Below are 12,489 nucleotides of genomic sequence, written 5' to 3'. Positions count from 1 at the left end.
TTCTACAAATGACTCAAAACTCCTTCACTTCCATAGAATTATGGCTAAAGACTCATCAACTAATCCTAAATGGAAAAAAAAAAAAAAAAAAAAAAAGCTTTTCACACCCAGATCTCTTTCAACAACATGTACACCCCTTAATATTACTTCAGCAAACACCACCACCATAGAAACTGTAAAAAATACAAAACTACTAGGAGTCATAATAGACAGTAACCTAAACTGTAACCTGCATATCACCCAGGCAATCAGGAAAACTCATTAAAAATAGTTCCTCCTCTACAGAAACAAACCCGATCTCACAGATTCATCAAGAAAATGCTCAACATCATCCTACCTTCTCCCCTTCCGTCTCTGTGCATCACCCATATTAGCCAACATTCAAGCTATCCTACTAAATGAATCAGGGCATGCATTAACGAAATAGCCTCTACAAATCATCTCATTCACAACTCGCCACCACATTGCCTTCACTCAGGTAATCAGAGCCAACTAATAACTTCCAAATCATGTAATACAGCTATAGACTCACTATACTCATCATATGTCACCAGACATTGGAACTTCCTGTCTATCCCATGAAAACAGGACAGCTGCACATCTAGCTTTAAGCACAACCTAAAAGAGCACCTAGACTCCTCCTGGCTCTGTTCTTGTTCACACCCTGACAGATTCTCTGTCTCTCTCTCAGATCTCAAACTATCACCAATCCCTACCTTTACAGCTCTCCTACTCTATCCTTTAAATGTAAATAAATCCTATCTCGATTTATAACTGTATACTGCTTTTCATCGTTCCTTTGTAAATTAAATTTGTATATTGTTATATATGTAAATGCAACCTGTTCATTATTGTATAACACACCTACAGAAATCAAATTGTATTAACCTATGTCTTGACTGTATTACCCATTGGATGATTCTAAAATACCATTACTACTGTTAAGAAAATGATTATTTTTTTCTCTGCAAATTCTTTGTAATTTGTGTAATCTTTGTAACTGTAATGAAGATTCCCCATAGTTTCCATGGAAAATGGGCCTGAGTACCCAGTTAGACCATCCTGGTAAATAAAAGGTAATAAATAATATATAACTATTAATCATGTAACCTGGTAAGCTGCAAGATGGCTTTACCTGTTTAAGGACTTTAATATGCTATCAATATCTGGATACTGCTTAGATTTGGTGACAATAACTAACTTATGTTACCTGTTAGGAGAGTGACTGTACAAAATAATAACAAAAAATCTGTGCCATAATCTTCAGTGAAGCAACAACATTGTTATTGAATTTTAAAAGGCCAAGAGCATTAATGGACCCCGTTTTAGAATTTTCATATTTAATGAAGGAATGTTTTTTTTTTTTAAACAAGAAACATCTTTATTAAATTATTACTTATGGCATTGGCAATCATACATTTATATAAATGAAAACAAACCATAATGACATATTTTCATTTGCAAACATTATATATCACTTATAATCTATCCATTCATTGTCAGTCAAACATTACAAAGCTCATTCAATTCCTGCCTTCCCTTAAACTTCATTGTTCCTCCAAAACGCAAGTGTTGTTCACACAATTCCCATTTTTCTATGTAATTTACACCTACCCTTTTCTGAAATTCCCACTTCCAGTTGTTTTATCTCTGTTACTATATTCACTACTTGCACTACAGTTGATTTAGACTTTGATTTCCATTTTCTAGTAATTGCTTTTTTGGCAGCCAACAGAATTAAACTCAGCATGGCCTTACTATTTCTATTCAATTCAAATCCTGTATCCCAGCTCAAAAGCATCATTTCCTTAGTTACACCAATTTGCTCACACAGTATTTCTGATAGAGTAATCTCCAGGGAATTTCTTAATGAAGGGGCTCTTGTTATTATAATGAAAAGCTAGTCTAAATTCATACTGTGATTTATAGTAATTAATTGACTTTTTCAACCTCTTGCTAGTACAGTTTAATCTTGAGTTATTAACTCTTGTTAAATTATTCTTACATACTAGGAAGGATTTTCTTTTTTCCCATTATGAGCTTATCTAAATTCTTATTCCTCCATACAGGTCTGCAATATATTAGTTGTTAAAAGGAAAAAAAAAACATAGATACTCCAGCATATATCAACCACTAACTGTTCCGAAATGCTAAAATGGTTTTCCAGTCCACAGCTGTTACTGTTGCATCAGCCTTTTTTGGGGACAACAACTTGTAATCATAAATGTCAGTAGATATACCACACACAGAAAGCCAAGATATCAAATAGAATACGTTCAGAAATCCCGAGTAGTTCTATTACTTTTATGTAACCAACTCTTGCTGTTATGTTAGTTAAGATCTTTGTCTGGAAGCTGGCTTAGAGGATTAAGGAGCTGTTAATGAGATGTTCATAGGTTCATAGATTAGTACTAGGCTAACTGCCCTTGCGAGCCATTTTAAGCCTAACCAATTATCCCTTGTGAGACTCAAACCCTGTACCTTGTGTTTGTAAGGCAAACACCTTAACCATTAGGCCACCCTCCCAACCCTGTGTCCAGTGGTGCAGTGGACTAACTTGGCGACTCTGAGCAAGTCACTTAATCAGACACCACTCCTGGGCTGAGTCTGAAAAATGTCCACGGAGATCAGTGCTCCACCTTGGAAAACAAATATAAATAAATAAGACCAGACTCAAAGTATTATTACCACTTGTATGCAAATGAATCAACTGACGACAATCCCTTTTATTTATTTATTTATTGTCTCCATTTGTTAATTAGGTAAGTCCACTGGACAAAAATGTTCCTTTCAAGGAACACTGTCTGGTTAAATGACTGACTCAGTCACACAGTGGGGGAAACAGAAGTGGAAGCAATCAGACCCTGTGCAATTGACTACAGGAAGCCCCTTAACAGGTGAAGAAGTCAGCAAATTCAGAATCATATTGACTAGAAGCAACACAATCTTCTCAGTTTATTTTAGAATATTTACTAAAAGTATACAAAAGTGATTTTTCCATTTCAGCAGTCAGTATATCCAGACATTAGACATGTTCCACTTTCACATTAAGGGAGCAATAACACACCACAAGCCTTAGTTCAGGAATTTTATGAGGGGGGACTTTTTATTAAAGTCATATTCTCTAAGAGTTTACAAAAGTAAGATATTCTTTCACTGACTACAGTAGAAAGTCAATTAATTGAACTAATTGGGACCTAGGATAGTTTGGGTAATCAAACTGTTCAGCTAATCAAACATACATTGAACTAGATAAAAAAAAACTTCTAAAATCTTGTTTTTCTGCATGCAGGGAATACATTTTTCAACTATTCAGCGATTCCAGTGGAAAATAAAGAATATTTTTTCACACACGAGCAGGCTACAAGCTCAAAAAACATGCACAACCAAATAGATATAACATTTACTTATTCAGACTTTATGATTTTTCCTACCTAAAAACTTTGGAAGGTTGTGTTCAGATAACTGACTTTTTGGATAATTGATGTTCAGATAATTGACTGTCTATTGTACTGCAAAAAATACTATTGTTCCTCACCTTCTGATACCATATCTTACACACACTTCAGGTGAACTTTCCATATTTGTAAACATACACATTGCTTAGATAACCTGCATCTGAGATTGGTAAGACATTAAATCTGTTGTACTGAAAAAATAAAGTTTCTACAAATGTTTTAATATAACACGTTTCTGTTTCCCCAGCTTTCACTTAATAATATGTAAGCAAAGTGAAAGTAAAGATATTTCATTGTAGACACAGTCACTTGCACTATCATATAAACAGTATTATTAGAAGCAATATAAAATAAATATATAATAGCTGAACAATAGTCAGCAAGGTTGCTAAGTAACATTTTTCTTGGTTAAAAAGAACAAATTAATTTCTATGAAATATTCTCTGCTGTCATACAATATGTTTTGTGTGTGTGTGTGTGTGTGTGTGTGTGTGTGTGTGTGTGTGTGTGTGTGTGTGTGTGTGTGTGTGTCTTTGTTTAATGTGCATGTGGAGGTTGGATTTCATAATTTAGAATAGTTGTTACGTGACCACTTGTTAAGGAATTGAGTCCCTTTCTGAGAACTGCCCATTTCTCTGATGAGTTAAACTAAGGTTAACACCTTTTTTATTTCTTTTTATGGGATGTGTTGCTAGGAACAAAAGGTTTAATCTGCAGTATAACTTGCCTCATAAGAGAGGAGAGAAGAAAGAGAACAGCACAGTTCAGTTTCTTAGGTAACAGAATGACAGTAAAATATATCTTTGCTTGTCTGCTCATGCTGTGTCGAGTCAGGTGTGAACAGGTGAACCTTCGTTTCTCCCAGTACCTCGACAAGAATGGGGAAGTTCTTCTAAGCTGGGACCTTAAAAACACTACTGATGAGATAACCATGGAACTGAAAATCAACACCACTGGATGGATTGGACTTGGTCTGAGCAGGAGCGGTACAAAGAATAAGTCTGATATGGTCATTGGAGGAGTTGAAGAAGACAACAGCACGTATTTCTTTGTGAGTTTTTCACTGAATGTCATTCATGTTCAAATGAGTTTGTTTCTTTGTGATCACAGCTTTGATAGTTAATAACAAAGGAGTGAAACTATTTTCAGGGAATTTGTCTAATTGTTGTTCACTTGTTTTAATGTATGTTCAGTCTCACATCATGATTATAATCAAAACCTTTATCCTAACTTTGTTAGTGAAAGAACACCTAACAAGAAATCTGATAAAAAAGTGCAAAATATCTGCAACAACTTCCTGTTGTATTATACATTAGATATATTAGAAAGGAGTTTAAAATATATAACTTCATTTATTCACCGAATTGACATTATCGTGTTGTTTTACTGCTTTGCTACAGATAGGCTCATATAAACAACATGATAATTGTAGATTTATGTTGTACCCATCGCAAGCAATGGTAGGTCGTTCTCTCACAAGCAAAACAGATGAAAATAACAAAATAGTGATGTTGGCTAACAGAAAACTGCTGAGGAAAAATCATTAAAAGGGACTTTCTCCTTTCCTCTGAGACAGAGTGACCTCGCATTTAATTATATTAAGTAGTTTGACACACTAATGATTGACTCCTGCATGAATGAACATTACTGTGCAACTGCTGGTATTTTTGCATTAAAGCTTGAGATTGCAATGTGCTGGGTATTCATACTTTCCCTGAGATGGGGCAGTCTTAAAAGTGCATATTAATAGGGTGTGTGTGGGTACCCCCATTTTAGGGGGTGTAGGAGGCAGCTTGACCTCTGCAACAATGTATTTTTGAATGCTGTTCACATTCTAATGTTTACGTCTTTGTGATCACAGCTTTGTTCAGTAATAAAGGACTGAAACAATTTTCAGGAAGCTGGACTCATATAAGAAATGGCACCATCGTTGTAAATAACTTCATGCTGAGCTACTTTTGTATTGTCATGGTACTTCATTTTCATCTTTTCTTCTAAGGTTGCTTCATCCATTTGTTAAAAATGTGAAAAAACAGTTTAGCTTTATACCTAACTAGACTGCATGCATCTAGTGGGAGCTCTAATGCTAGCTGAGGAAAGCACTGATAAAAACAGACTCTCAAGTCATCAATTCACTGTCAGCAAGTTATTAAGATACTGAAGTGTTAAGCCACAATAAATGGCCAGAAAAAGCAAAGCTTGTAACAACAATCTCTTCAGCTGGATATCAATTGCTCTTGTAACAAGAGGCTAGGCTATGTGCCCAGCTTAGCAGAGGTCAATAAATTTCTAGGTGACCTGTTTGCAATAGCTACAGGGTAAATCAATAAAGTTACACACACCTAGACTAAAAAGTAATAAAATAACTGCAGCTAGAAATAACTGACAAGGTGCAGAAGTATGAAAAGGTAGGGGAAATGACATAGAAACAACTTAATTACTTAAGTACATTGATAGTGGTCCTGTCCACATAAGTTCATTGGAGTGGCAGAAGGTTTAACTGCTTCATATTTGCTGTGGATTAGAGGACTGAGTGGCAGATGCAGAAAACACATCTGGAATACGATATCTATTTTTTGAATATCCTGAAGAACTTGATGATTCTTCATCTGATTAGACTTGCTTATCACCTGCTCAAAACCGTAAAGGAAAGCAATTTTTGAAACACATCAGTAGAAAGAGCAGAGAGTTTGCTTGCAAACAATTTGCATTTTTAATCCAAACCTTGCTCTTTTCTTATTAGATTCTCTATTTTTCACAGCAAAGACCTAGTGTTGCTGCATTTAAGGAAGACAGGACACCAGACATCATACAATGTAAGGGTATCTCATCCAGGGACAAGGAAGTGATAACATCCCCATATTCTTCCCTTATAAGGCCCATTATTGAGTATAATGCCCCTTTCGGCATGTACCTCGCAAAGCATATGCAGCAGCTGGAGAGACCACACAGGTTCCTCACCAGGAGAATCCAGGGTCTCAAACATCTACCATACACAGATAGGCTAAAAGCCCTATCCCTCTACTCAGTTTCATACAGACTCCTCAGAGGTGACCTCTATGTCTGTCATGCAAGGCGATCATGGACCCCACCTTGATGGGACTGCTGCATATCCGCAAGTCAAGCTCCACTCAAGTAACTCAGACACGCAGCCTCAGCCTGGTCTCTGACATCAACAGGACCTGTTGGTGGGACAGGTTTGTGTCCCAGAGACTCTCCCATCTGTGGAATAGACTCCCTCTCCATGTCAAGCAGAGTACCTATTTACCCCTTTTTAAGAGCAACCTAGATAACTGGATGGGAAACAGAAAATACACCCCTGGGATTCCACCCATGTCCCTCCTAGACAGGGGCATTGGGTGGTGACTTGTGTAAATATGGGCTAAACTCTTGGCTAAGCTTATAAGGGTCTCAGGGCAAATAGCCTAATAACCTCCTATGATCCTATGAAACAATGGAATTCAGATGTATGCCAAGTCTTTTACTTGGTCAGTGTTCAGCTGTTCACAGATCATTTATCACAGCTGAATGTTTAACTGTGTATTGAAGTGCAACAGACTGCACAACCTTAGAACAATATATTTAGAGTTCAGGAGATGTGTGGAATCAGAGCTCCTATATCAATGGTGCAGTGGGACTTGCTCCCTTGCAAAAAGTACTTTTGTGAAGCGGCTGTCAGTTGTGAGTGCAGGCATTGTCAAGCAATCAGGAGTGAATTACTGGATATCGAACAAATAAGTACTCAAGTTACATATAGTAGTATGCAGTCCCAAATTTTCCTAACTCATGATTATAAACAGGAAGGCACTTCAGATGGTAAAAGAGTATAAGGGTCTTAAAGTCTGCCTTAGACTGATATATCCAGAAGAAATAAGATTATTTTTGTCTAGTGAGTATGCAGTCTGTATAACAGCATAGGGGCACTCAGGAAGCTGTGTAAACTAGCAAAGGCATCCCAAAGCAGTGAAATGCAGAAGACTGGGGAACATAGAACCATAGGAGGCAAATGGGAAGGGGGACATCCTAAGCTGAAAGACGAAATGTGGAGGAGATGATGATTTAACTTGCTCATCAAGGGGACAGTATAGAGGAGGGCTCAGTGTTTATTATTCTAAAAGTGTATTAATTCTGGTTTAAGCACTTGGGCTTCAGGCCAGTTATTTTACATTAAGAGGGTTCATGGTCTGCACTCTTGTGGGAGGAGAGGCTGGACTCTGCCCTTCTGAGCTGGGAATTTCTGGTTAAAGGCTTATAGTGCCTGCATATTTGAACTGCTTCTTACTGAAATTGGTACACCTTGTTTGCTGTAGCATAGACCAGATCCAGGCCTGCTGAATCTAGCTTTGTTTGTATAACTTAAGCACTAATCCAGGCATTCTTTAAAGTATTCAGTTGTATTTATTACTGCTTGGTAGTAACTTGATTAAAGTGTAGCTATCATTCTAAGTCTTTTGGATTAAGCACTTGGGCTTCAGACCAGTTGTTTTACATTAGGGAGGTTTGTGGCCTGCACTGTGGTGGCAGGACAGGTAGCTTACATCCTTCTAAGTTGGGAACTGCTGACTGAGGGCTCAGTGTCTGTTATTCTAAAAGTGTATTAGTTCTGGTTTAAGCACTTGGGCTTCAGGCCAGTTATTTTACATTAAGAAGGTTCGTGATCTGCACTCTTGTGGGAGGAGAGGCTAGACTCTGCCCTTCTGAGCTGGGAATTTCTGGTTAAAGGCTTATAGTGCCTGCATATTTGAACTGTTTCTTACTGAAATTGGTACACCTTGTTTGCTGTAGCATAGACTAGATCCAGGCCTGCTGAATCTAGCTTTGTTTGTATGCTTGTTTGCTTATTTCCCTGAAACTCTAATTCCACCTAAAACATGGCTTTTCAGCACTTCTGTGGATCCCTAGTGATATCTGCATTGCTTACTGTACTTATTTCCTTGTTTCACTTGAAAGAAAGTTACTGTTTGTCATTTTGCATTTAAGTTACCTGTAACACATTGCATTTAAGTTACCTGGCACTTGCTCACTAAAGCAATTATATAAGTCAGCACTAAAAAATTAAAAGCACTACACCCTCACAAACTCCTCTTGAGTACCTTGTTCCCCATTGGCCCTTTTTTCAATTATAAAGGAATTCCCAATACTATTCTAGCATGTCCAAAGGTCTGTTGTCAATCTCCTCTCCAGTCCAGCTGGTGAATCTGGGAATCTTGAGGCAATGTTACAACTGCCTCATGTACACAGACAACCCTCTCCTCCTCCCAACAAATTCCAACACATGTGAGAGATGCAACCATATAGCCAAACTGGAGGCTAAGCTCTCTCAACTCAGTACTGGTGTAACCAGTCAGGAGGAGAAGGAAACCACACTCACTACAATTCCAGTCTCACATAGACCTACCACGACAGCAAACCAAACACATAAACACACAAAAACATACTCTGAGGCTCTAAATAAAAATCTGCCTAAGAAGCAGAGACCTCCAAAGCAGACACCCAAGCAACCGCTACCCAAAAACAAAACACGTGCAACACATAGATCACAAAGCCAGTGTGCTGAACAGTCACAGCCCTTAAGGCTAAACAACACACCTGATACACTTGTAATAGGTGACTCTATCATCAGGTACACTAACATCCCGCTCACCAGGCTGAATAAGGAGAAGGTCATGGTGAGCTGCCTGTCGGGCGCTAGGATCCGCCACATAACACAAGCACTCAGGTCACTCCAAGGCAAGTACAAATATGACTCAGTCATTGTCCATGCTGGTGTGAATGACCTGAGACGTACCTCCCTGGACTACATGAAAAGAGACATAGAGGAGCTCTCTGAGCATGTAGCCCAGGCCGGTATGACCCTGACCTTGAGAAGCATCTTAGCCTCACCAAGAATGATGCCACAATATGAAGACAAGATGATTAATTTCAACAATTGGCTTAAGTATTGGTGTCATTCAAAGGGGATCCAATGCATGTCAGCCTGGGATGACATGCTCGACAAGCCATGATGCTTCGCTAGGGACGGCTTGCACCTGTCACCCCTGGGCTTTCGGATATTGGCAAAGGCTCTTGCTACCCCCATAGTGCCTTTTTTAGGCAAGGCTCAAAAGACAAACCCACCTCCATAGGTATCACAAGGGATAAGAAACTAAGAGTAATGCTACTCAACGCCAGAAGTCTAAACCTCAAGATGCATGCACTCAAAACTCTCCTTAGCATGGAGAACATCGATATCTGTGCAGAAACAGAAACCTGGTTCAAGGCTCCTGAGAGCACCCCAGCACTACCAGGTTCTACCTCATACCATGCTTTTTGGCCCCAAAACTTGGACCGAACCAGAAAAGGAGGGGGAGTATCAATACTCGTCAAAGATACCCACACCTCCAGGTTGGTGGCACAGCATGAAGCATCAGAGACTATCCATGTGCAACTAACAGTGGGTAAAACTGCCTTCCAGTTTATAGCCTGCTACAGACCACCCTCCCAAACCCAGGAACCCCACTCGGCCTTCCTGAGAACACTGGAAAATATGAAGGTCTCTCCAAACACCATTATATTGGGTGACTTCAACTTCCCAAACATAGACTGGGAGCATTACTCTAGCTCCAACACCCTAGCTCAAAGGTTCCTAGAATTTATAAACTCAAATGCTATGGAACAACTTGTTACCATTCCCACAAGAGGGGAAAACATACTGGACCTGATCATCACCAACATGGGGACTCTATGCTCCAGACCAGAAGTGTATCCCTCACTGGTAAGATCAGACCATAAACTAATCTCACTGGATATTCACATCCCGACCCCAACCCCTGCCCAGAAAACCACAGTGAAAAACTTCTCTAAAGCAAATTTCACACTCCTCAAAACCGAGGTGGAATCCTTCAAAGCCACTGGGCCTGTGGAAAATACGGCCCAGACCGCAGAATCCTTTATAAACACATTCTATGAACACCTTCAGGAATGCATGGATCATGCAATCGGAAATAAAACCAAGACCCAATCCTCCAAAGGCAGACATCCTGTCTGGTGGACCCCAGCCATAAACAAACTATACAATAGAAGGAGGAAGCTACTACATGATAGAGCAAAATCCCAAAAAGGGAAGGCATCTCTGATCAGTTTTAGCAAAAAACTACGGGCACTCATAAAATCGTCTAAGGCCAACTTCAAGAGAAAAATTGCACAGGACACTAAGGATAATCACAAGGCTTTCTTTAGTTATGTTAGGAACCTGGGTGGGAATTCCCAGATATGCTCAGAATTAGTCCAAAATGTCAAAAAATACACCAAACCCACAGACATTGCCAACATCCTAGCTGACAGGTTCAGTGCAAACTCCCCCCCCCTCCCCACCAAAAGGGCAAATATCTATCCCAGCAGAGTGCTGCCCCTCCGACATCTCAGATGCTCAGGTAAGAGCCGCCCTCTCCAAAGCAAAAAACACAGCATCAATGGGACCAGACAGTTTCCTGGGCTGTGTCCTACATGAACTCCAAGAAGAGCTAAACTCAAACATAAAACTACTGTTCAATCTCAGCCTTACCACAGGATACGTACCCAAAGAGTGGATTACAGCAACAGTGGTCCCTCTCCATAAAGGTGGTGCCTCAACAGATCCTGGAAACTATTGCCCCATAAGCCTGACTAGCTTGGTCTGCAAAGCTATGGAAAGGATCATCATGGACCTCATAAATAAAGATATTGGGGACCTACAGACACTGGATCCTACCCAGTTCGGCTTTGTTAAGGGCAGATCCTGCCTCTTAAACCTGGTCGATTTCTTTGAAACAGTCACCAAGGCCATTGACGTGAGGAAGGTGGTCCACACAGCCTACCTGGACCTCGCAAAAGCCTTCGATACAATACCCCACTCAGGCATTATAGATAAGCTCACCAGCTTAAATATAAACTCCTATGACACTAGATGGGTTGCAAACTGGCTCAAGGACAGAACCCACATGGTTAGAATTGCTGGAACCATGTCAGACTCCAAACCAGTTACAAGTGGCATCCCACAAGGCTCAGTCCTGGGACCTCTCTTGTTTGGTATATATTTCTCGGAGGTACAGGCCAACACGGAAGGACTGTGGCTGACCAAGTTCGCAGATGACTGCAAACTGGGCACCATAATCGACTCTCCAGCCAACACAAGCATCCTCCAAAAGGGCCTCATAGAAACAGACAACTGGTGCCAGAGCCATGGCCTCAAGCTAAACGCCAAAAAGTGTATAGTCATCCCCTTTGGCAAAAACAAAGTGCCCACAAATTACCACATAGGTGGTAATCCATTAAGTATGGAAGAAGTAATTAGGGACCTGGGGACCCAAGTTGATAGCAATCTCTCATTTGACAACCACGTGGCCAAAGTGTTTAGAAAAACATTTTATATAGCCCACCTAATCATGAAGGGATTCACATCTAGATCAGGGGAGGTCATCGTGCCTCTTTACTCATCCCTCATCAGGCCCATAACTGAGTACAATGCCCCTTTTGGGATGTACCTTACCAGACACCTGCAGCAACTGGGAAGACCCCAAAAGTACCTCAACAAGAGGATCAAAGGGCTCAACCAGATGCCATATGCTTCCCGGTTAAAGAAACTCCAGCTCTACTCAGTGGCATACTGCCTGCTCAGAGGCGATCTGTGCCTGACGTATAAAGCCATGCCCAACCCAGAATTAATGGACATGCTGCACCTCAGAAAATCCAAATCCCATCGAGCTACACACTCGAGAGACTTGAACCTCAGCACTGAAATTAATAGGACATGCTGGAGGGACAGATTCATAACCCAGAGGCTCCCTTCACTCTGGAATAAAATCCCAGTCCAGGTTAGGCAGAGTCCCTCATTGACTCTCTTCAAGAGGAATCTTTATGAGTGGATGGGGGATTGTAGGTTTACCCCGGGTATCACTTCTGTGTCACTGTTAGACAGAGGCACAGTATACTAACCTCGAAAAAGGGCATAGCAAAATTAATTTAAAATGGGTGGCGAAAGCCAAACACACTCTGGCTAGGCTTATAAATGCCC

At 40.1% G+C, this 12,489-nt stretch overlaps 1 protein-coding gene across 1 annotated transcript in view; it reads left to right on the top strand.

Moving 5' to 3' along the window:
- Positions 1-4,213: 4,213 nt before the first annotated feature.
- Positions 4,214-12,489, top strand: part of LOC122808237 (DBH-like monooxygenase protein 2 homolog) — a 107,989-nt gene continuing 99,713 nt past the window's right edge. The window contains exon 1 of the mRNA XM_044079199.1: positions 4,214-4,509. Coding sequence (XP_043935134.1) covers positions 4,243-4,509 — 267 coding nt within the window. The 5' untranslated portion in view covers positions 4,214-4,242. The remainder of the gene's footprint in view (positions 4,510-12,489) is intronic.

The sequence above is a fragment of the Protopterus annectens genome, chromosome 8.part0, assembly GCF_019279795.1.
Source record: "Protopterus annectens isolate FY-2018-M chromosome 8.part0, PAN1.0, whole genome shotgun sequence".
Classification (NCBI taxonomy): Eukaryota; Metazoa; Chordata; order Ceratodontiformes; family Protopteridae; genus Protopterus; species Protopterus annectens.
Note: the sequence above shows the minus strand (reverse complement) of the source record. Positions and strands in the feature narration are given on the sequence as shown.